The following is a 22996-nucleotide window of genomic DNA, read 5'->3' as shown; positions in this document are numbered from 1 at the left end:
CATGAAGTTTCTAATTTTACTGCGAAATGTGTCTTGTGGATCTAGATATTTTACTTGTGCATAGCTCACAGTGAAAACAAACCGCTGAGGTGAACAGCACTACTTAAATAGGAGTTTTCTTCTTGTTTAAGAAACTTTGTTTCACGAAAACCTCTTACTCAACTTGTGGTTAATCCTATACAAAGTTGTTCTCTCATGCATATTGATAATTATTTTCTCGTATGACTACTACTCTGTAAAAATTAATTTAAAAAATGTGTTTTAATAGTAGCCATGAAGGCTTTTGTTATTTTATGAAAATGCAAAAACCGATACATAGGAAATCAATATAATTTCTATTTTTATTGGAACTGTGTGAATTTTCTGTCAACTAGAAACCTGTTGAGATATATTCATTCACCTCTTCTTGGTCATTAAGAGATAGATGCTCATCCATTTCAGTGACATGGATATTTGAGAATAGAGAATTCTAATATATGTAGTATTTATAAACTGTCTGACCAAACATTGAGTACTTGTCTACCGCATTCTAATGACAAAATCATAACATAAACATAGTCCTGAACACGCCTGCCTAGAGAGATATAGCAACGGTGACGGCTTAACATTTTATGACTATTCCACTATCTCTAATCAGGAGGAACTGTACCCATAATGCCTCCAACAGGTAGAACCACTCTGACCAGCGATTTTTCGCCTGAAGTTATCTTTATTCCATTGCTTCTATTAGGTCGTACCGAGCCTGGTCTTCACCGTGGTGTGCTGCTTATGAATGAATCTGAATTCCCTTGTGATGAAATAGTGAATTTTCACAACATGCTTCTGATCCGCATGAAATCAGTTCCTGCCGCAATAACGATTTCATGTAAATCTTTGGATCAGACTCATTGGAGACCATTTCATTATGTGATGTTCTTGCCATTGACGCTCCGCAATCAAAGTTTAATACCCACCATTTCATATTGTGGCTATTTAGCTGACCCGCCTCTACCTATCAAATGGCTAAGATAAGTAGGATGGAAATGTTTCCTAAACAGTTTGACGAAAATACGCCAACATCCACCATGCGTGAATTACTTGCGCCAGCTCAAGCGTGATGGACAGTTACCAATGTTCCTCTATGAACTCTCATGTACAATGAGATGTACAAAGTTTCCATAATTAAACATTCACATGTGTGCCACAGTAAAATATATTTATTTTACAAATATTTCATCTTCAGTATCATAAGACATCATCATTGAGAGCGACTATGGTAAGGAATTTGAACAATAAAACAGTACAGTGCATGTGCCAAATTTGAATCTCTTTGTAGAAGTAGTTATGCGTTTGTTAAAACTATTGTGCTGAAATTAAATATTTTGATATGATCTATTTATCACAACTGAGTATAACAATTTCCCAAACTTTTGAGAGATCAAAGCAATCGTTACGATTAAGGAGTGGTCTGTGAAGTACAGCTTCAATACTTTATTGGAATATCCCTTCATATATGTACATAGAGCTCTGTGAAGATTTCTTCTTTCCACACTGAATCCTATGGTTTGCATTTTCAATTCCAAGCAGAGCACAGCGGATTTCTGACTTTTGAAGAGATGTGGTATTGATGTCCAGAAATACGTTTGTAGACTGATCTCCCTGTTTGTCCAAGGTATGACAGATTTCACGGACACATAACTTACTTGGTATACCGTAGACACCTTTATTGTTGAGAGTTTGTCTTTTCGGGAGGGTAACTGATTATGAATTTCCTTAATAGGTTTGAAGGAAGCTATTTTTTGATAATCTTTGCAACTCGTTCAGAGAAGCATTCGATGTAATGGTAGTATGGTAGTCCTGCGAAGTTCTCTTGGATGTTGTCTTAGAGTGGTGTTTATTATTCTTGATATTGTTCTTGGGTTGAATTATTAATCCATTTAGTAGAGATATTTTGTTTAAAGGTTTCCAATTCCTGTTTGATCAGCCCTTCGGATGGAAAAATTCTTTGTGTTTTGGTCACCAAGGATTATATGATACCATATTTCTGAGATGGGCGGTTCTGATGTATTATAAATATCGCATTCTGTGAAGGTCTAATTTCGGTAGAAGTTAGTAGAAAGCGATATATCAAGGTTACGTTCGATATGAACGCCAAGAAAGAAAACTATCGGGGATTGTTGATTTTTTTGTAAAAATAAATGGAGTTTGGCTCTGCGTGATTTCATACTGCAAATATATAATCCATGTACCATAGCCAACTAGATAGGTTTAGGACAAAACAAATATTCTTAATTCGAGATATTCCAGAGAAAAATTTGATAGTTTAGTGATAGTGGTGAATCCATAGCAGATTCATCCTCGTTTTGGTATGGTTGTTCTTTCCATTCAAATTACCCTGATGTGATATGTCTTCTGGAAACTCTTGGGCTAGAAGATCTGTTGTTTCGTTGGAACATTCGTGAAGAAGAATATGATATCAAAACTAACCATAATATCTGAAGATTTCAGTCATTTAACTGACTCATAGTTACCTATCAAACGGCTAAGATAAGTAAAGATCGTAATGTTCGCTGAACAATTCGATGTAAATCATGCGTAAACTACTTGCCCCAACGAAAGTAGTTCATAGATGATGGATTGTTACCAGTGGTGCCCGGTGAAAATTTTAAGTAGGGGTACTGCATATACGAAATACATACATACATCTTCAAGGCACACCCTTTCTAATTGGGTTGTGGGCGAAACAGCTGCAAGAGGAAGTTCCAATGGTCACGATCCTCTGCCACCAAGCTCAGGTGTTCTGGTGGGATTCCCAAACGTGTCCACCCAAGGTTTTGGATATAATCTATCCAGCGAGTCCTTGGCCTTCCACGTCGCCTCCTACCCTCTGGCTTGGCAAAGAGGGCCTGCTGAGGGAGCTTCTCTTGTGGCATTCTGACCAGGTGCCCATACCAACATAACTATGATCTCTCAACACGGAGAAGCAGCAGTTGAGTATTGAGGGTTTACCGAATTGCAGAGCTTCTGACCCTGTCGAGTATTGTCAGCCCCGCAACCCCTCGAAGGAACCTCATTTCAGCCGCTTGGATTCGTGTCCGCATTCTTTCGGTCATTACCCAACGCTCATTATCATAGGTGAGGATGGGGACATAGACTGTATTGAAGACAGCCAGCTTTGCCATTTGGCTTAACTCCCACTTCAATACTACCGAACGGCCAAGCTCCCGCAATATTGAGCTTGCCTAAGCCAATTCGAGTATCTAGCTCTCTCACCTCACTTTCTATCACTCGTGAATATGGACCCAACGTATTTAAACTTCTCCACCTGTCTCATTGGGAGTCCATTTACATGTAGATGAACTGGGATGGTTGTCTTGAGACCACAAATATTTCAGTTTTGGCCACGCTGATCTTCATTCCGGCGTCTGCACAAACACCTACGAACCTATCCAGGATCCACTGGAGATCATCTGTGGAAGAGCTAAGCAGAACTAGGTCATCTGCAAAAAGCAGACGTCCAATGCTACAACTTCCAATTTTGACACACTCACTGCCTCGGCTGTGCCTCTCCATCCAGTCCATGAATATGAAAAGGAGGGGTGACAGAACACACCCTTGGTGGAGGCCAACGGAGACTGTGAAAGGTTCAGACTTTTGTGCTGTTTACCCTGACACAAAACTCTGGGCATTCATACAGGGACTTGATGGCAACTAACAGTTTGCCATCCACTCCATACTCCTGTACTACTCGCCAAATTTTATCCCGAGGAACCCAGTCATATGCCTTCTCCAAGTCCACAAAACATGTGCACACATTCTTGGCATAGTACCAAGATTTCTCAAAGACTTGCCTTAAAGTGAAGATTTGGTCAGTTGTGCTTCTACCAGGACGAAATCCACATTGTTTTCCCTGGAACTTTGACTAAACTATGCTCCTGCACCGTCATTCCAAGCACCTAGCATACACTTTCCCAGGCAGGCTGAGCAGAGAGATGTCACGATAGTTACTGAAATCCTTCTGGTCTCCCTTCTTGAAGACTGGCATTATTATTATGCCTGTCTGCCATTGCTTTGGTGCTCGCCCGGATATCAAAGCAGCCTGACACACTCGAGTCAACCAGAGAACACCGTCTCGATTTAAGGCTTTTAGCATTTCGGGCCGAATTTCATCATCACCAGCAGCCTCGCCCGATTTTAGCGATTTTATTGCTAAATGGACCTCTTCTGCTGTGAGACTAGTCATTGCCCCGATCTGCACTTCTTGGATGTCCACAACTGCTGGGCCACCCGGGATAAGAAAGCTCTCAAAGTATTCCCTTCATCTGTGGAGGATATCGTTCTCAGTTGTTAAAAGTGCACCATCAGAGGCCTTAATTGCCCTTTCTGTGCACGATTTCTTCCCTCGAAGGCGGCGGATGGTCTGCCAGAATACTTTGTTTGCATTTGCATAGGATTAGGCTAATTTTTCAACAAAGGATTCCTAAGCCTTCTGTTTCCTGTCTTTACTGCCTCAGCAGCAGCTTTTCATGTCTCAGCTTACCGCAAACAAAATGGAAGAAGGTATTCATTGTGGACAAGCTGTTAATACAGCAGAAGTCCAATAATTTCAACCTATTCGCGTTAAGGTCAGGGGTTCCGTTCCTCCCAACCACATCCCTCCATGTCTGATCATCTTTTCCAACATGTGCATTGAAGTTTTTTTAGAATAAGATTTACAAAAAATATTTCACCCTCGCCACGAACACGCACGAATAATAAAAGTTTAGTATCTCACAGAAATAACGCTTGCAAGCATACAATTTATGTGAGCGACACTGCTCAAATAACTCTAACACAATATATTTAATGTCTGAAATAATGTGGGTTCTACGGTCGATTTTCTTGAGTTTACAGGACGAAAAACCCGAGTTTCCAGGAGGAAATACCCGCTTGCCCGTGCCGTGCCAGAGATCGACTAACTCGGGAACCGGTCGAAAAAAGGCTTAGAAAAATTTCCTCTAGTCGCCGACTAGACTCGAAACCAAGTCTTCCTTCGTGCGGCCAAGCGCCGTGATATGCAAACGCCACATCCACTGAGCTACACATATATATTGGAATTAAATATTTATTTCACTATTTTGGAAAACCAAAGTTAGAAAAAAACAACAGATTGATTACAAACTCACAAGTTACACGAAATGCTGATTGATTAAAAAAAAAAAAGTTAATGTGAAATTTGGCATTGTTTGGACCTCGCAATATATTCATAATTAAGTTGATATGAAGAAGTGGCCAATCGCTGACAATCATCCAAATGATCATTTGTAATTTGGTTTCTTAATTTATTTATTTATTCATATGGAGTTTCCTCACTTTTCTCCCCCGTCCCTATTGGGGGCGAGTTGAGCTCCCTCATGGGAGGTTAAGTATTTTATGGCTGTAGATCCGTATGTGTTCACTGAGCCAGTTTGCCTACTTGCGGGATGAAAAACCCCATTTAAACTCGGGAAGAAAACCCTGATGTCTACGCCCAAAACCGGCTAACTTGGCTATGGCTGTGGAAGATCCTTAAGCTACTTACGTCGGTGATGGGAATCGAACCCAGGACATTCCTTCCCCAGGCATATGGTTGCGAAGCGTAAAGCCACTACACTAACTGCGCGGACGTGGTTTCTTAATTGATTTTTAAATGTAAACTATTCTGAATGTTTATTATCTCAAGTTCTACTTCAGCTTGGTTTATATCAAGCTGAAGTAGAAAGTTTTTTATTTATAAAATAATTTTTTTTTTATAAATAATCCATTTCAAAAATGGATTATTTATAAAAGATACAATCATTTCAGTTTTATTAAAATCTTTAAATCTTGAATTTATTTCTTCCTCAACTAATTCAATTTCACGAATAAATTCTTTTAAATCATAGCGAAGCATTTCTTGATTTTGTACAAAAAAGTTTAGTAAATATGGGAGATGTCTAAATTCGCGGTCATTTATATTTTTCTTTAATAAAAGTAAGTATTGTTGGAAAGTTTTTATTGAACTTAACATGTCAATTAAATTTTTATTTCTACCTTGTAACTCTAAATTTAAATTGCTTAATTTCGTACAGAAATCTACTAAAAATGATAAGTGTAACAACCATCTTTTATCACTCAATTGTGGATAAATATCTCCTTTTTCATCAAGAAAAAAATTTTATATCGTTAACTAATACAAGAAATCTTTCTAAAAATTGACTTCGGCTGAGCCAGTGAACATTATTGTAGAAAACAAGTTCCCCATCATCATCTGCCTGTAATTTAAATAACCGCCGTTGTAGGGCTGTAACAGGAACAGAATTTACTATTTTAAATGTAATATCCAAAACATCTTTTGTGTTTAATCTTTTACTACACAGTACTTGTTGGTGAATAATACAGTGGTACGTTAAAAAATCTGCATATTTGTCATCGTATTTACATAATGAAATGATGCCTGATTTATTTTCTATCATTGCAGGAGCACCATCAGTAGTAATAGATACAAGTTTAAAAAGCGGAAGTTTGTGTTGTTTCACAAATTCATCAAATGCCGAAAAAATGACTTCTCCCCTAGTCCTTCCCAATAATGGTATAATTTTCAAAAGTTCTTCTTTACTTGAATAATCTTCAGTGAAGTCGTTTGATTCATCAAATTGTAATGAAAACGCAACACACTGGTGAATGTCTGACATTAACCTGGCCTGGAAACTTTCCTATGGCAATTGGAACTCTTTCTTTCGGCAATTTGAAATCTTGTTTGCTGCCTAGAAGTAGTCTCTCTCTAGCGACGTCACGAACCGAGAAGCTCCTTTCTGGAAGCGGGAAACTCCTCTCTCAAACAACGTGGATCCGGGCAGTTTCTCTGACGGCAACTCTGGACCAGGCGGCCTTCTCTCTGACAGCAATTCTGGAAACCGGGAACCCTTCTGCTTGTTTCTGTCCCTTTTTATTAGGCCTCCTCTGAGACCTCGCATGAAGTTGGCAACCCCCAAAGAATCGGTATGAGTCTTAAGTTTCAAGTTCGGCAGGCCTTTTGTTCTCTTCCGCTTTCTTTTGATTGTGAGTTGCCGGCCATCGGAAAGTTGTTTGAACTCTTTCTGACTGACTTCGGAGATGTTTACGCTTAGAGCCTGCAAACGTTTCTGATACATACAAGTTTTAGAAAGTTTCAATAACAATCTTTCTAATGCCGCCATGTACAGCTTCGGCGACAAAAACACTACATTTGTTTTTAACACTCTAACAGATTCTTATTAAAGCAGTATATACAGTTAGCTTCAAAAGAGTTATTTACAAAAACATCTAATACAAACTATACCGAGACAAACAAAGTTTATTTTTTTACAATATTCACATTTGACTTAACCTAAGTAAAAAATCGATCTAACGTGCTTTGGAATATTTAATATTTAAGTTACAATCGAGTTTTTACACTTTGCTTATAATCGTGTTCACTCGGCTCGCTGTTTGATTTCCACTTATCCAAATTAATTCATTTACCTGGACTTATAAGAAAACTACTGCTTTGACAATTTTAACGAAAAATAAATAAACAATAGGAATACATTTGAAGCGAATTAAAAAAAATACAAAATAATGATAAATAAAATATTATGTTTTCAGTTTTAATTAAATTTGTAAGTAAGGAGGAATACACAAGAGATAGACCAAAAATCGCTCCGCGATCGACTGGTTGAATACCCCTGACATAAATCATAACGATCTGAAAGTGGTGAAAAGTATTTTTTTTTTTTTATTACGTGGAGAGTGGTCGGTGGGTAAGTAGAATGCATTGCCTGAGTATGTTGTGTATTCTAACGTGTGAATGAGTTTAAGTTTTAACGTGATAGATAAGTTACAGGCAGGAGAGATTTTTCGTAAGTCTGTGGTCTTTTGTAATATATGTATACCAATTTCACATTGTAATTGAATAAAATGTATATTTTTTTATATACAGGTAGTTCAAAGTTCCACGCACAAACTTCGAGGGGAGGTAGAGAATATCAAAATCAACCATATTCACATAGGAAAGCATGACCGGAAACGCCACAGGAAGGTACTAACAGGGACACAAAGATGCAGAAATAACACAATTATTATTATTATTATTATTCGTGACACCTCCGAGGAGTCCGAAGACTCATCGCGGGAGGACACCTACAACTGTCTCAACCACTACACCGAACCTCTACTACGAATCATCTCTATCAACGCCATCTACCGCCCACCTCCACCATTACCACAACTAGTATTTTTTGTCTGTAAATTACGTGTGTTCTGAATATGCGGGATGAAAAACCCGAGTTTTTGGGAGAAAACACCCTGCTACCTCCATATGAGATCGGCTAACTCACCTTCGATTGAAATCATCCAGATAAAGATTCCTCCCGTCGCACACAAGGCAGTAAGTAGTGTAAAAAACTTTATTAGGCATAACTGAACAGTTCAATAGTAGTTGGATACATAATATGGTAAACGAGGTCCTTGTCTGCCATCTCAGCTTTCGTAAAACGACACATGTTTTTCGTACGACGTCGAAAGCTTGAATGACGAAGGCCCAATTGCTCACCTGGAGCGCTGGCGAACAGCGCCACCTATCACTTTCGGGTGGTGTTTCCGGTCATGCTTTCCTATGTGAATATGGTTGATTCACATAGGAATAACCTGTATAACTGTTAATGGTATAGATCTCTCTCTCTCTCACAGTGTCTTTGACTCCAGGAGAGTTGATGTAAAAATAATAATAATATATATTCGGTTCGTATGAAAACGTTTGAGTAATTTTTTGTTTGTTTGCTTTATTAAGGTATGAATATCAGAGCGACTCATGATTTAGTCATTTAAGCTCCATAATACTTTAAATATTAATTTGCTCCCTTGTTATCAAAATTATGGATAGTTAGTGTTAGCCTTTTTTGAAATGATAACATAATAATCCTCGATTTTATCCCCTTAATTTAATATTCATCTTCGTTTTCATTTCACAGAGGGCGCTTTTTATTTTTAAAATATACTGTAGTAATAAAGAAGAAATAATTTTATGTGAGTAAGTTTGTTCGAATTGTCATAGTGTTTGGTTTATCGCTTATGAGGATAAATATTAAATTACACTGGTTTATAGTAGGGTTTCCTAAATACATCGCGGTGCTAATTTTGCAAGGACAATTCGAGACAGGGTTGCCGTTCTTTAGTCGTGGTACGTATAATAAGACTTGTAAGAAAGTTCGATTTTCGTAATTAGCTACAAAATGGCGGGAAGGTCTCTTTCACATTGTTCTCTTCATACATATGTGTGTAGTGCTAATTCTGCAATTGAATTAAAGTTAATAAGAGAAGCAGGTGACTTGGAAAATGACGAAATTTCATTTCATCCAGAATTTACACACCAGCTATTTGGCGATGGCGAAAGCATTTTTGGGTATGTAGGGCTTAAAGTTAAGCTTTATTATACTGCTGCACGCCTATCTACCTATTTAGGAATGACTTACAGTGAAAGAGTGAATCCTCGACGTAGTGAAGGCGTAGAGCCAGACGACGTCTTGAAGAAAATAGGAGAAAAACTTCAGCCAGGCTTTATTACCAATATCAATGATTTTCCAGCATGCCTGGCGAAAGATGAAAATTTCAGTCCTTATGGCGAGTTATTACATACATGCGAGGTGGAAGATGAAATAAATTGTGCTGCCACGTATGAGATATATCGAGCAGATATTTCTTATCCCGGCTTTCAAGACTATCATGAAAGGATTCAGACATTTGTATTGTGGTACATTGATGCCGCTTCTTATATAGATATTGATGATGATCGTTGGGAATTTTTTACCATGTATGAAAAAACCATGCGTGGTGGCGAACCTCGTTATTATTTTATTGGGTATACAACGGTGTATCGGTATTACGCGTATCCAACGAAGGTAAGACCGAGAATTAGTCAGATGCTTATTTTACCACCATTTCAGAGGAGAGGCTTAGGAGCAGAAATGCTTCAAGCTATATACAACTGGTATATTCGCGATCGTGATGTGATAGATATTACTGTGGAGGATCCTTCTGAAAACTTTATTAGGCTTAGGGATTTTGTCGATGCTAGAAACTGCTTAAGGCTTCAGAGTTTTAAGCCAGAAAAATTGAAAAAAGGTTTCACCGATGAGATGCAACTCGAAGCACAAACGGTTCTCAAGTTAGGAAAGAAACAAGCAAGGCGAATATATGAAATTTTAAGACTAAACGTGACTAATATGTTGGACAAAGAAGAATATAGACGATATCGATTAGATGTCAAAAATAGACTTAATTCCCCATTTCAGCGACAGAGACTGGACTTAAAAAAACTTCAGAAGACTTTAACTGCAGAAGAATTAAAAGCAGCACTTCATTGTACTAGTCGAGAACAAAGAATCGATCAGTTAGAACGTTTGTATAAAGATCTTGAAACGGATTATAGGAAAATATTGGAAAGACTAGCAGTGGAAAAATGTTTATAACTTTATTAGTTGGGTAAATATTTCAAGATTCTTTGCGAGGTTGCCATAATTAAAATGAATGCATATATTGTGTGAAAACTATGTTAGAAAGTTTTTTTTTTTTTAATATATATTAATCTTTGATTCTTTTCATGTATTTTTCTTGTTAGAATTTCATAGATTCATACTTTTTTTTTCTTTCCCAGTGGCAATAAGTGTACACCTTTCAGTTTGCCTTTATTTACTTTTTTATACATATTTTGTAAAATAAAAAAAAAGTTTTAAACACATTGGTTTTACAACTAGAAGATATAAAAACAGAAACATAGTTATGCAAATCAGTGCAGGAGGCAAAGGGAAACTTAGATATCAAGATCAACATACCAGAAATTGTCTATTCACGATTCAAATTGGAAGGCATTTCTGCTTGGCATTGATACCTAAAAGATGAATGTATGAAACCATAATTGATATAGGTACAAAAGTAGGGATTTATTTATTTATTTTTTTTTTGTCTATTGAATCTACCACTTTATGTATTTTATATTTTGGTTTATTATTTCCAAACAAATTCTTCAGCTTTTATACTGAACCAGGTGACTCTCATTTGGCTGAAACCACACTTAAAAATTCTAGTCTTGTTGCTTTACCAACTCTTTGTCCATAGATGATTCTTTTAATATGGAAAAATAATAGCATAATTCCATGTTACTATCCGTACCTTTCATTTTTTTTTTAATAAGTTGCATAAAGTTATATTAACACTAATAAATAAATTGTGAAGAACTATGTCAGTTTCGAACAGAAGACCAAAGTGCATCATGAATGGGGTTCTAATTTTTTTGTGTGTTGATTTAAAAAAAAAAAAAAATTCCTATCATTAATCTTTCCCTTCCTGGTGTCTTGTAAATTTATTGGTTATAATTGCAATTGAAGAAAGATTACTGCCTACGTACAGATTATAGTTCCAGATTATCACAGATGTTTTTACAGAAATATTGTTATAATTAATACTTGACTTGAACCCTACTCTTTAAGAACTGCCTACTACAAAAATATTACACAGTTTGAGTATATATATTTGGTAACTAGTAATTTTTGTGAAATTTTTTAATATTCACAAACTTTAAATGCTTCTTAAAAGAAAAAAAAAATTCTTGCCATCAACTCATTCGAATCAGTTATTTGATGTAAAAATTTATTTTACCGACAAATATAATTTCAGGTATTTATTGCATTAACAGATCTCATCACACTGAAACTACAGTTTCATCTTTTGCTTCAGTAGTAATTCATTTTGAAAATTATTGAACAGCACCTTGCTTATGTACAGTTTTACAAAGTCCAGGTAGCCATTACATCATAATTCATGAGTTATTTTGAGTTCTTCACTGTGATTGAGTAGGAAAATTTTTTCAAAACTGTTGTGGATTGATAAATTTTCATTTAACCCTGTTGATATTTTGAGAAATTCTTAGCTAGATTTTTTCTCATTATAGTTTTTACTCCAAAAAAGAACTTAAAAAGTTTTGGGGCATCTGATATATTTGAATACATACATTCTGATCTGCAGCATATTTCATAATTCAGTTTAGTAGTTACGAAAACGTTTTTAATACTTAATCGTTATTCCACTTATTAAATGTTCTTTAAATATAAAGGAATCTTTTACTTATTAAATCTTATATCTTAAATTTCATTTTTTCCCAGATTATTACATGGGCATCTCCATGGAGCCCAAAGACTCATTATGGAAGGCATCTACACCAATTAATATTGCATGTCTGTCACATATCTCCTCAATTATTCACTGATAAAGCACATGCAACTGCTTCTCTGGCAACATATTTACTTGTTCAAGTAAAAAATGCAGTACCCCCCCTCCTCTCCCTTAATCACATACTTGCAAGGGTGTAGTTAGCAGAAGCGTTAGACCAAATTTTTACCTTTTGGGAGATATAATATGGCTTCAAATTATATCCCCCAATACAGAAAAGTACCAGATGTAATGTCAAGTGTGTGGTTATTTTTAATTTTCATTTCTCAGCAATCTAAAACCAATGTACACAGTTTTATGTCACTGTGTGAAGTTGAAGTTCTGCTAATGTTTCTCTGTATAAAATATATATTTTTTGATTGTATAAAGAAATTATATGCAAAAGAGGAGTGAATTACAATTCCTGTGTATGTTACATGCAAAATACTTATTTCCACTCAAAATTGCATTGAATGCAAATAGAAAATTTTATCCTTCATTTGCTTCATTAGTCACAAACCAAAATCAGCATGTTGACATTTAATGGGATTAAAGTGAACAATCTGGCTTAAATATATTTTGTATCATATTAGTGAATGAACAGTCGAATAAATGTTCTGTCCATTATGAATTGAGAACAGAAGTGAATTGCAGATTATCATTTGTAAGAACTGAGACTAAATACCTGTTTATTTTTAGGTGAAAATGTAATTTAATTGGATACTTTGTACTGCATTACTAATGACTTTTCAGTTGGATTAATAGATAGGAAAAATTATTTTTGTATTTTGGTTAAAACCTTAAAATATTTTTCTCCTATTCATTTTGCATTCTTTGCTATATCCCTCGAATAGAAACCACCTCTAAAAGTCAAGTGTCTTTAATTTTGGTGAGTTGAAATTTATAGAGGGGATGGAATACTTTTCATTACAATGTGTGTGTGTGTTTGTGTGTTCATGCGCATGCACGCACACACACACACACAGTAACTTTAGAGAAGTATGCAAAGATTTAGAATATTTCTGCTGAAATTTACAACACTTTTAATTAACTCTGTTTTAATTACTCTAATTAACATTTTCAACAACAGGAGTTAGTATCTAACTTATATCACCTATTAGGCTAGTTTGTGATGGAAGCAAGAATATTTCTGAATATTAACCTACAGCTGAGATCTCTTGTTAAAATTATTATGAGAAAAATATACAGAAGCAACTGTATTAAAAAAAAAAAAAAAGAAAGAAGTCATGCTTTCATTCATTGAGGGGTAACTGCGATGAAATTTTGATCATCACTATGGATTCTGCTATTAGGGCTGATATCCTAGCACACTTTGTTTACATTTGGAAAGGTTTAAAGAAACTGGTTACTCTGGATATGTCCAGGCCACTTAATAGCCTGCTACAGAGGTCTCTGCAAAACTGCAGTCTTACTGCTAGCCAGCCATTCTTTGCAGCTTGATTGCTGTTTCTTTGTTGGTCATTCATTATATGTCAAGATCAATGGATGGTTTTCTCTTTTCATATTTCCTCACCAGAGCTGGAATAAACTGATAACTTTTTTTTCTCTCTCAGATTACTTTCCTCATACATAAACAATCTCTAACCTCAACTCTTATCCTTAGTTTTTCTGATGATAGTACATATTGTTCTCCAATTAAGAAACCATTGTAATGCTTGATAATCCTAGCTTTAAGATTTTTCTTTTCTTAAGTGGGATATCTCTGAATGTTGTATAAATCAGCCTCAGAAGAAATGTTTTCATGCTTTAGGGGTGCATTCAGTGCATTAAACACCATCCAAAAATGTTTCATGCTATCCAGAAATGGATATACCTTTTTATAATGTTCTGATTCTGCCTGTTTTGTATGGGTATTTTTATTTCATTCCTCCATTTCACTCTAAGATGTAAAACTGACTTTTTACATATTTTTTACTGCGTTCCCCATTCAGCTTTGAGCTTACCAAGCCAGATTTTTATCCTTCTCATTTATTCCATTTCAGTCCACTCTTTGAAACGCCCTTCTTCATATTGTTTTAACCTAACCTTCATCTGTTCAAAAATCACATCAACGTGTTCTTTCTTTTACCTTGACCACTTGCTCACAAGTGTGCAATTGTGTGCTGCAGGGTTTGTGACCTCTTGTGGAGGGTTAAAAAAAAGTGGATGTACTAGTAGCTAGCACATCCACTTATTTACCCTGTACAAATTTACTGCCTTCTCATATAATTATTTTGCAGTTGCAGGTTGTAGTTTGGAATTACTTTTTGCTGAAGGCTGTTCCAGAGGACAAGGGTAGATGGAATAAGAGGAAGATGAAAAGCAGGTTTGGTGTGTTTGCAGTTGGAGTAAAAAAGTGCTGGGAAGCTGATGTTGCTCTTGTATTAACAGGTGCAACAGAAAATGGAGGAATGATGGTTGCCAGTTCAGTGAGCAATGACCATTGAAGTACTTGTAGCAAAACACAGAGCTTGAGACATTACATCGGTGAGATGGCGGTTGAATTGAATTTTTAAGAGAGGGATCATCTATGAGCCAAATTGCTCTCTGAATAGCATCAAAAATTTTTTAGAGAAGTTTTGGGTGCTTCACCCCAAACATGAGCAGATTAGTTATAGTGTAGAGCTTAAAATAGCATCTTGAATGCTTTTTGGATACTGAGGACGCTATTGTGATGTGTTTGTACTGGGAGAGACTGGAGGTAAATATTAGTCAAAGCAGAAAGATCTGATTTTGTCTGGTGATTTGTACATTACTGAGGATAAGGGAATGTGAACTGAGATCTCTTTTGCAAGAGAAATATAGCACACTATTCATATTGTAAAAGATATGGTGAGGATATTTATATTTGTTTTGTGTATTACTGGGGGGGTGTAGAATGTTAGTTTTCATGACAACATAATGAACTTTCAACACTAGAGGTGATTTGCTGTATTGGGTTAATACAGTGAATTGGTCCTTGTTTTCATGCATAATGCTAAATTTAACAGCGATTAAGTTTAATATTAACTCCTGATGAATATCAGCATTCATGGTAATAGCTTATTTTTTAGTTTTCAAAATTAAAGCTATGAAAAATTTTCTCCAGATCTCAAAATGAACATTGAATAACATTTCTAAAGCTTCTTACTGTGTGTTCTGAAGACTTGGAGGTACCTGAATAATAACAACATTGCATGAATCTTAGTGAAATTCAGTAGTGCACTTTATTCAGTGCATTACAGCAGTTCACTATTCACCAAAAAAAAAAAAAAGTCTTTATAAATTTCATGCTGACCATGCTATTACATGAAATTCCAGGAATGGATTCTTATTTTTGCCTTTCCTGTCATCATATGAAAACTCCTACCACATCTCTTCTGCAAAATCTTACGTTGCATTTTCTTATTTTCATAAGATTCTAATTATGTCCTCATTATAATATCTTTCAATACTTCACTATATTCCCATCTAAACCTGAGCATCATAGTTTAGACATCACGCCTTCTAAGGTAAGGAATAATTTTTATCTCCAGATTAGTGATCATGGTTGACTGTCACATTGGCTTTATAATTTCAGTAGCTTTACTCTTAAATGTCATCTTCACTACTGCTTATAGATCCCAGCTTTGTGCAGCAAACATAAATATATAAAATATACATATTAAAGCAGACTGTAATTGTTAATGTTTGAGTTAGACACTATACTACATGTGCTAGAGCCCTTCCTAAGGGGACAAAGAGAATTATGGCATGATGGTTAAAAATGGGACACATGATTACTCAGGTTCATGAATGTTTTGTTATATTTTTGGCTGAATTATTATATGTAGTAATTAAATAAACAATGTCTTAATATTTGTCAGAGTATCTTCTTACAGTTTAAATTTCATCTCAAAGTTATATCATTTGTGGAATAGGTGCCCTCCCTCGATCAGTCTTTGGACTCCTTGGAAGTGTCATGTAATAGTATTTCTAGTACTTCTCCCTTTTAAAGTGCTAACTTAAGTTTTAAACGTTTATTGATATGATTAATTTTTGAATGAGAGATTTCATACAAGGAATACCAGGAACAAAATTTTCATTAAAAAAAAAGTTTAATTATATTTGTTATATATTTTTCATGTTTACCTTTATTATTGGTTTGCTCTAATAGTTGAATAGCAGTACCTCAGATCTGAGTAGTTGTTACCTTGGGATTATATTGCTATATGATTGTTAATAAAAAACCATAAATCAAAATAAATTTATATTATAATAATTATTTCACAGGTTGGTGCCTGAAGAGCTTTACTGTTAGTATTGTCTTCATTTTTCTAATATGGAATGTTGGCTTGCAGATATTGTTTGTTGCTATTTATAAATCGTGTAATTTTTCACATATTATTAGAAGCTATGAAGTTCAATTAAAGCTAATTAATCTTTAAGGCTTCTGGTGATTTGCATAATGATAGCAACTTCTAAAGGTTTTCTCATTATCAAGCACTTTTATAAATCATGGCTAATACTGCAGTATCTTTTAAGGTTGGTTAAGTAAAAGAACTGTATATCGATGCTAATCATCTGTTTAAGAATTAACCTTGTAAACTCTGTCAAAAGTTTACTGAAGCAGTATGTTATTGTAAGATATACTTGAAAATGTATGGAGTGATCAAAGAAGTCTCATTTTCAGATAATTTTGGTACACTTAAAAAAAGAAAAAAAAAAAAAGAAGCTGTCTGCTGTTATTTTCATTTGTCCAGTGAATCATAGTTCATTTTTAAATGTTGACAAAAATGCAGTCCTAATCAGATGCTGAGTAATAACTTAATATTGTCTTACTTTTGCACCTATCTTTATTTAATTTTATTTATTTTATTTTTTTGTATAGTTTATTGTCTTGAGAGTTAAGTCTTAACTTGTTTTAACTAAATACAATATAATTCAAAAGGTTTATTGTAATTGCTTAATATCTACTGAGTGAAATTTGTCAAGTCCTTTCCCCCCCCCCCTAAGATTCTGAACTTCAAGTTGTATTTAGAATGCCATAAGATGGCAGGTTGTTTGACACTTATGTAATATTATAGAAAGATAAATAAATCCTTTTGTTGTCACATTATAGTGTTTACCAGAGTGGAAGCATATAATTTAACACACAAAAAATTTGATTTTGTTTGATATACACACCCACACATATAGCACCTAATCATTCTCTTTGCACATATTGCATGGTCTTAAAATAAGGAAGGAGTCTGTTTATAAAATTGAAGATAATTCAAAAACAACTTATTTGTACCCATTAAATTCAAGTATCTTGTTTATATAATCAATGGCTATTTATGGCTATGTAAAGCAAATACTTTTTCATGAATTCGAAAGTAGCAACATCTTGAAACTGAATGCTGTGAACTTACTAACAGTTATCAGTTGGTGGCACTTTTAGCCTTCTTGCCAACCACATTTTGTATACTTCTCAACCCAAACATTGATGTGAAGTGGAGCATTGAAATAAGATAGGAAGTGTTAAGGTAGTTGACAAATTTCATCTGCCATAGGCTGGTTAAGTAGTTAGGTTAATCAGTTTAACTTGCTATGTAAATTGTTTCACTGTTTTATCTTCTGTCTTTTCAGCATTGTAATTATTGAATGTTTACAATGCTCTAATTTGTAATTTGTGGAGTTTGTGTAATTCTTAAACCCTGGATGGATTTGTGGAAGGCAGAATAAGCAGTCCTGGAAAAGAAAAAAGCACACCAAAAGTTCTTAGCAAATAAGTTGGCAGATACCCTAAAAGAATGGAGAGAAAACTGTAAGAGAGCTAAGCTGTGTGTAAAATTAGCTAAACAAAAGTCATGGGAAGATTTTGGTAAGAATATTATTATTATGTGACTTCCAAGGAGTCTACAGACTCATCAAGGGAGGACACCAACTCTCAGTTTCAACCACCAACTACAGCAAAATGAATCGTCTACACCAGTGCCATCTATTGCCCACAAAAAGTATTTTCACAGACAATTGCTAACATCCATGCCCATGGCAAGATTCGCACCCGCAGCCTTTTGGCTGGACAGTGGATACACTAACCACTCAGCCAACCAGGCAGACAGAAAATAAATATCAGGAAGCTAACAAAATGCTTGGTTGCTATTGAAGCTTAGAAATAGAGGAAAGAACACTGTAAATGGAATCAAAGATGATGGTGGCATGAAAACTAAAGATAAGGATACCTAGATGTCTAAAGCAGTGACTTTGAAAGACTTAAACGAATCAAGCAGTGACAGAACCATATTAGAAAATTTTCAAGTGTAATGCAAAGAAGAGTACATCTAAATACTTGAGGTAGAAAAAGCCGTCAAAAACTTAATGTGGAAAGACAGCTGAAGTAGATGATATTCAACCAGAAATGCATAAGTATGGAGGTATAAAAGTTTTGCAGTGGCTACACTGCATAATTCAGAGGGCCTGGTCAGAAGGCCGAATTCCCAATGATTGGAGTAGAGCTCTCATAGTACCCATCTGTTAAAAAAGGGAATAAAACTGAATGTGAAAATTGCAAAGCAATTTCTCTAATAAGTTCCATGCAAGATTTATGCAAGCATACTCGAAAAGAGATTGAGAAAAAATGAGAAGGATTGTGGAAGAGAAACTTGGAGAAGAACAAGCTGGGTAAAGGCTAAATAGAGGTTGTCAAGATCAGATTTTGAGAAATCGTGGGAATATGACAAGGATCTGTACTAAGTTTTATAGATCTGGAAAAGGCATATGACAAATTGCATAGAGAAAAGCTTTTCAAAACTGATTATATAGGTTTAATGGTACATTATATAGAGCAATACATAGTCTATATTTAAGTTGTCAGTCAGCAGCTAAAATTGAAGGAATACAGGAAGATGGTTTGATGTAAAATCAGGGATAAGTCAAGGATGCACATCATCTCCACTCCTATTCATTATCTATATGGATCACATGAAAGAAAGTGGCATGAAGCCTGATATTAGAATTGGAGATGTCAAACTTAGCTCTTTGCTTGATGCAGATGATGTTGTGCTACTAAACAGATCTAGTCAAGTCTCCAGGATTCATTCAGAAAACCAGGATCCAGGAAAACAGTTGTAACAAATTTGGCATGAACAGTAATAAAAAAAGACCAAAACTATGAAAATAGGCAGAACATAGAAAAATTCAGCTGCATTCTGAATGGCAATCCTATAGAACAAGTAAAATATTTCAACTATTTAGGCACAGTTTTTAGTGAAGATGGCAGGTTAAATCTGGAAATAGGCAATAGAATAAGCAAAGCTGGTGTGATGCATAAAGAGCTGAATAAATTTATATGGAATAAGAGAGAAGTTAGTCATAACACCAAACTAGCAGTATACAAGACAGTGTTTAAATCACTTAAGTTATGGCTTTGAGAGTTGGGTTAGAAATAAAGCACTTTATCAAAGACTAGAGACCACAGATATGAGGGTTCTGAAAAAAATTGGGGAGTGAACCAATTGCATCAATGGCAGAATCATATTAAAAATGAAGATATTAGAAAGGAACTTGACATTGTTAGCATTCAAGAATGTTTCAGTAGAGCTAATCTGAGGTGATATGCCACTTAAATAGAATGGGTGAAGAAAGATTAGCAAAAGAGGTGTTTGATGCCAAGAGGAAGACGAAGGCCTAAGTGGTCTTGTGAGCACTCCAATATATTGTCATATCCAACGACAAGATTGGAGTGCTCAAGTCCTGGATTGATTTGGAGGAAAATTGTTGATAGGAGATTAATAATAATGTAAACTTGATCATTTAATGCAGTCATAGTAATCTGAACACATCTTGGAGGTACATATCAGAAACTTGATGAGGTGAGCATAAGATAGGCATATTTGCATAAATATATTTCTTATATGAAAAAAAAAGAAAAAAGCATGTAGAAATCTTGGCTGCATTGTAAAATATCTCCTAGCAGATTAGTTTTGATGGAATTTGAATTTATTTTTAATAAAGAATTTTTTTTTAATTAAAATTTTATTGTTTTTACAACAAAAAAAACATGCTCAGCATTAGAACACAATTTTGAAGGCTATTGTCATATCAATGTAAGAGGAAGTGAGATTTCATTTCACTCCCTCTTACATTTTGATAATACCCAGGTCAGATTTTTTTTTTGGGGCCAACTTATACCTCTGAACTTTTAGTGGTCCACACTTCATGTTCATCTAGTCTTCATCAATAGTGAACTTGTTATCCTTTTTTGCTCGATACACTACTTTTTCCTCTACAATTCATAACACTAAATTCCAAATCCATGACTTTTACATCCAGTTTCTATATTTGGAGTGAGTGGTGCACCAAAAGCCTCTGTAAAAGCATTTTGTGCTGTTCTGAAAATTTCTTGGCTAAGGTGTGCCTCCCCCCCCCACCCAATACAAGCTAGAAATGCATAGGATAATATGAATTAACATTGAATGAAAATATACATGGAAGGGTAGTGCAGAAAAATCAAATTTATGTAAAGAGATGCATAGCCTATGGAAGGGCAATTGTGTAAAATCGTGTATTCAAGGAACTTTATTCAAAAACCTCTTGTATACCAATTTTACTGGTACTCAAAATTCACTAAAAATACTTGTGGGTTAATAGAGAAATTTTCATTTTTTTATTTAGAAATAATTGTTTTGTATATTACTGAATATTGTCATCTCAAAAGTTTTGTAAAAGAACAAAGGAAAATAAGTATAAGATAAATTATGTCTAAAGAAACCTTAGTCACTGGTAATTCTAATTCCAGATGGATTGTCATATTAAGTAATGACCTGGGGCAACTGCAACCTCGAAGATCAACAGTGCACGGGGGTTTCCTGCCTGAACGCAACGACCGAGAAGGGTGGTGGGTGCAGAACATCGTAATACCCAGGGGGACGATGATGTAAGCGAACCCCAAGGTCATCGGAGCCAGATAAATAGAGTTGTGATGGTGAGAAAGGAGTTCAGTGCGACAATTTAGTTTGGTTCCTGACAGAGCAGTTTGTGGAGTTCGAGTTCGTCTGGTCCCGTTCCCGGATCAGTGAGAAGTTTTGAGGTCACGAGGGGGGGGGGGGGGGGGGTTCTGACCAGAAGTTGACGAGGTCCCAGAGTTGAGAAGTACAATGATACGACGTATGTTACGGCAGCAGAGTTTTGATAACATCTTGGGAAATGATTTCTAATCGGCATCGGAGACCTGCATTCCAAATAGTAAATGCCGAGAAAGTGACGTGACTAAGATAAACGGTTTTAGAAGAAATTAGATGCAGAGTTTTCATGCCGCCAAGATCCAAATGTTCGCCAATATTGAGAGGAGATCTCACAAAATCTCGGAGATGATATCCAAGTGCAGTACCAAAGTCAGATGGTAATAGAAGGAAGTGATTTCAGGGATCATTCAGAAAAGACCAGACATCTGTTCAAAGTAAGATCTTTCCTTTGTTTAGCTAGAAATAAGAAGATTGTGAAGGTGGTTTAATGAGAGAAAATTATAGACACGTGGTCTTACTAGAATTGATTATGATAAAGAACTAAATTGTAAACGTCATTAGTTGTGATTTGAAGCATAGAAGCTAATTTACTTAGTGCTTAAAATTGACCCATTGTACATTTCATTGATGTTAAATAAATTTTCTTGTTTAAATAACTTGCCTGATTTCTATTTCCAATGCACTACTCATTAATTCAAATCTGTGAACCTTAAAGTAGATATTGTCACGACTGCATAACAGAAAATTTAAGTTGCTAGATTTACTTAGACTTAAGAGAGAAAAGTTCCATGTGGTTTACTGTGTGCGAATTTTCGGAGGGAGATTCAACTCCCACCCACAAATTTGGTGGTGCAGCTAGAAACTAAATAAATTTTCTAAATTCAGTTGAGAATAAACACCAGTGGGTCAGACAAAGAGATTGGATCTGGCCTGAGGCGATTTCTTTGTTCTGTAAGTTTTGCACATATGGCTGCAAATAATATAAAGCTCACAAGTCAGAAGTATAGTAAAGGTTAAGAAGGAAGGTTTAAACGAGATAACTATAGTTTTTACGAAGGCACAGAAAACAGATATATTTGAAGATTTGATAACATATTTTAATAAGATAATAATAAAATTAACAGATTTTAACAATTGCATACAAATATCGACCATACCAATCAACATTAATAGACTACACTGGTGTGAAGAATATCATGAATTGTAGGAAGTTTTTGTATTTGGTTATGAAGTGTGTTATACTTAGCAAGAAATTATATTCTTGTTTTAGAGGGATATTTAAATTAATTAAAACATATATTTAATTACATGATATTAGAGAAAACATGGGGAAGTTCTTATTTTGATAGAAAATGAAAAGTCTATATATTCTAGTAGACTATCTGTTATGATACTTCATATGCTAACTTTGTTTGCTTATGCTGGGATAAGGATTAAAACAAGAATATAATTTCTGGTTAAGTATATTATGAATTGTCTATAGATTATTAGAAGATATGAGGTGATGAATCATGTCACATGCTTTTCTGATCAGGTAGATGTTATGGATGCCTAAAGAACTTGTGCCTGAATTCTTCATCCTGTCAAATTTTTAGTATTGGAGATAGTCTAGAGTTGCTTGCTTCTCTTTGTATGGATTCTGTTCTTGCAGTTGCAGTCTCTAGAAGGATGAATGCCAGAGACATGCAACACTTCTGGATGATGATTTTTACATTTTAGCAGATTATGGAATAAAGTCATGCCTCAAGTGACAATGGATTGTCACACTGCAGTTATCACATGGTTCGAGGAAAATAACATGGAAGAACTTGACAGATCTCTGCGGAATCCTG

The 22996-nt window shown here is 35.2% G+C and overlaps 2 protein-coding genes across 3 annotated transcripts in view; both read left to right on the top strand.

The window, feature by feature from the left end:
* The first annotated feature begins 9020 nt into the window (after positions 1-9020).
* The window catches only part of LOC150092584 (DNA excision repair protein ERCC-8-like), a 138085-nt gene continuing 124109 nt past the window's right edge, over positions 9021-22996 (top strand). Inside the window, exon 1 of one of the 2 annotated variants that reach the window (XM_090414801.1) lies at positions 9021-9175. The gene's annotated coding sequence lies outside the window, so the exon portion shown is untranslated. Of the gene's footprint in view, positions 9176-10374; positions 10477-22996 lie in introns of those variants that run through there. The other variant, XM_090414802.1, reaches the window with a different exon arrangement.
* On the top strand, positions 9169-17270 carry Hat1 (histone acetyltransferase 1). Its single transcript, XM_090414800.1, has one exon. The coding sequence runs from the start codon at positions 9228-9230 to the stop codon at positions 10461-10463; it is 1236 nt and encodes a 411-aa protein (XP_090270926.1). The 5' UTR covers positions 9169-9227; the 3' UTR covers positions 10464-17270.

This window comes from Typopeltis vanoorti, chromosome 25, assembly GCF_054136105.1.
Source record: "Typopeltis vanoorti isolate ZY-2024b chromosome 25, IOZ_Tvanoo_1.0, whole genome shotgun sequence".
NCBI lineage: Eukaryota > Metazoa > Arthropoda > Arachnida > Uropygi > Thelyphonidae > Typopeltis > Typopeltis vanoorti.
This window is presented reverse-complemented; position numbering and strand designations above follow the sequence as displayed.

What these genes read in the sequence shown, in the direction of transcription:
- Hat1 (XM_090414800.1), top strand. Translation starts at nt 9,228, where the DNA reads ATGGCGGGAAGGTCTCTTTCACATTGTTCTCTTCATACATATGTGTGT.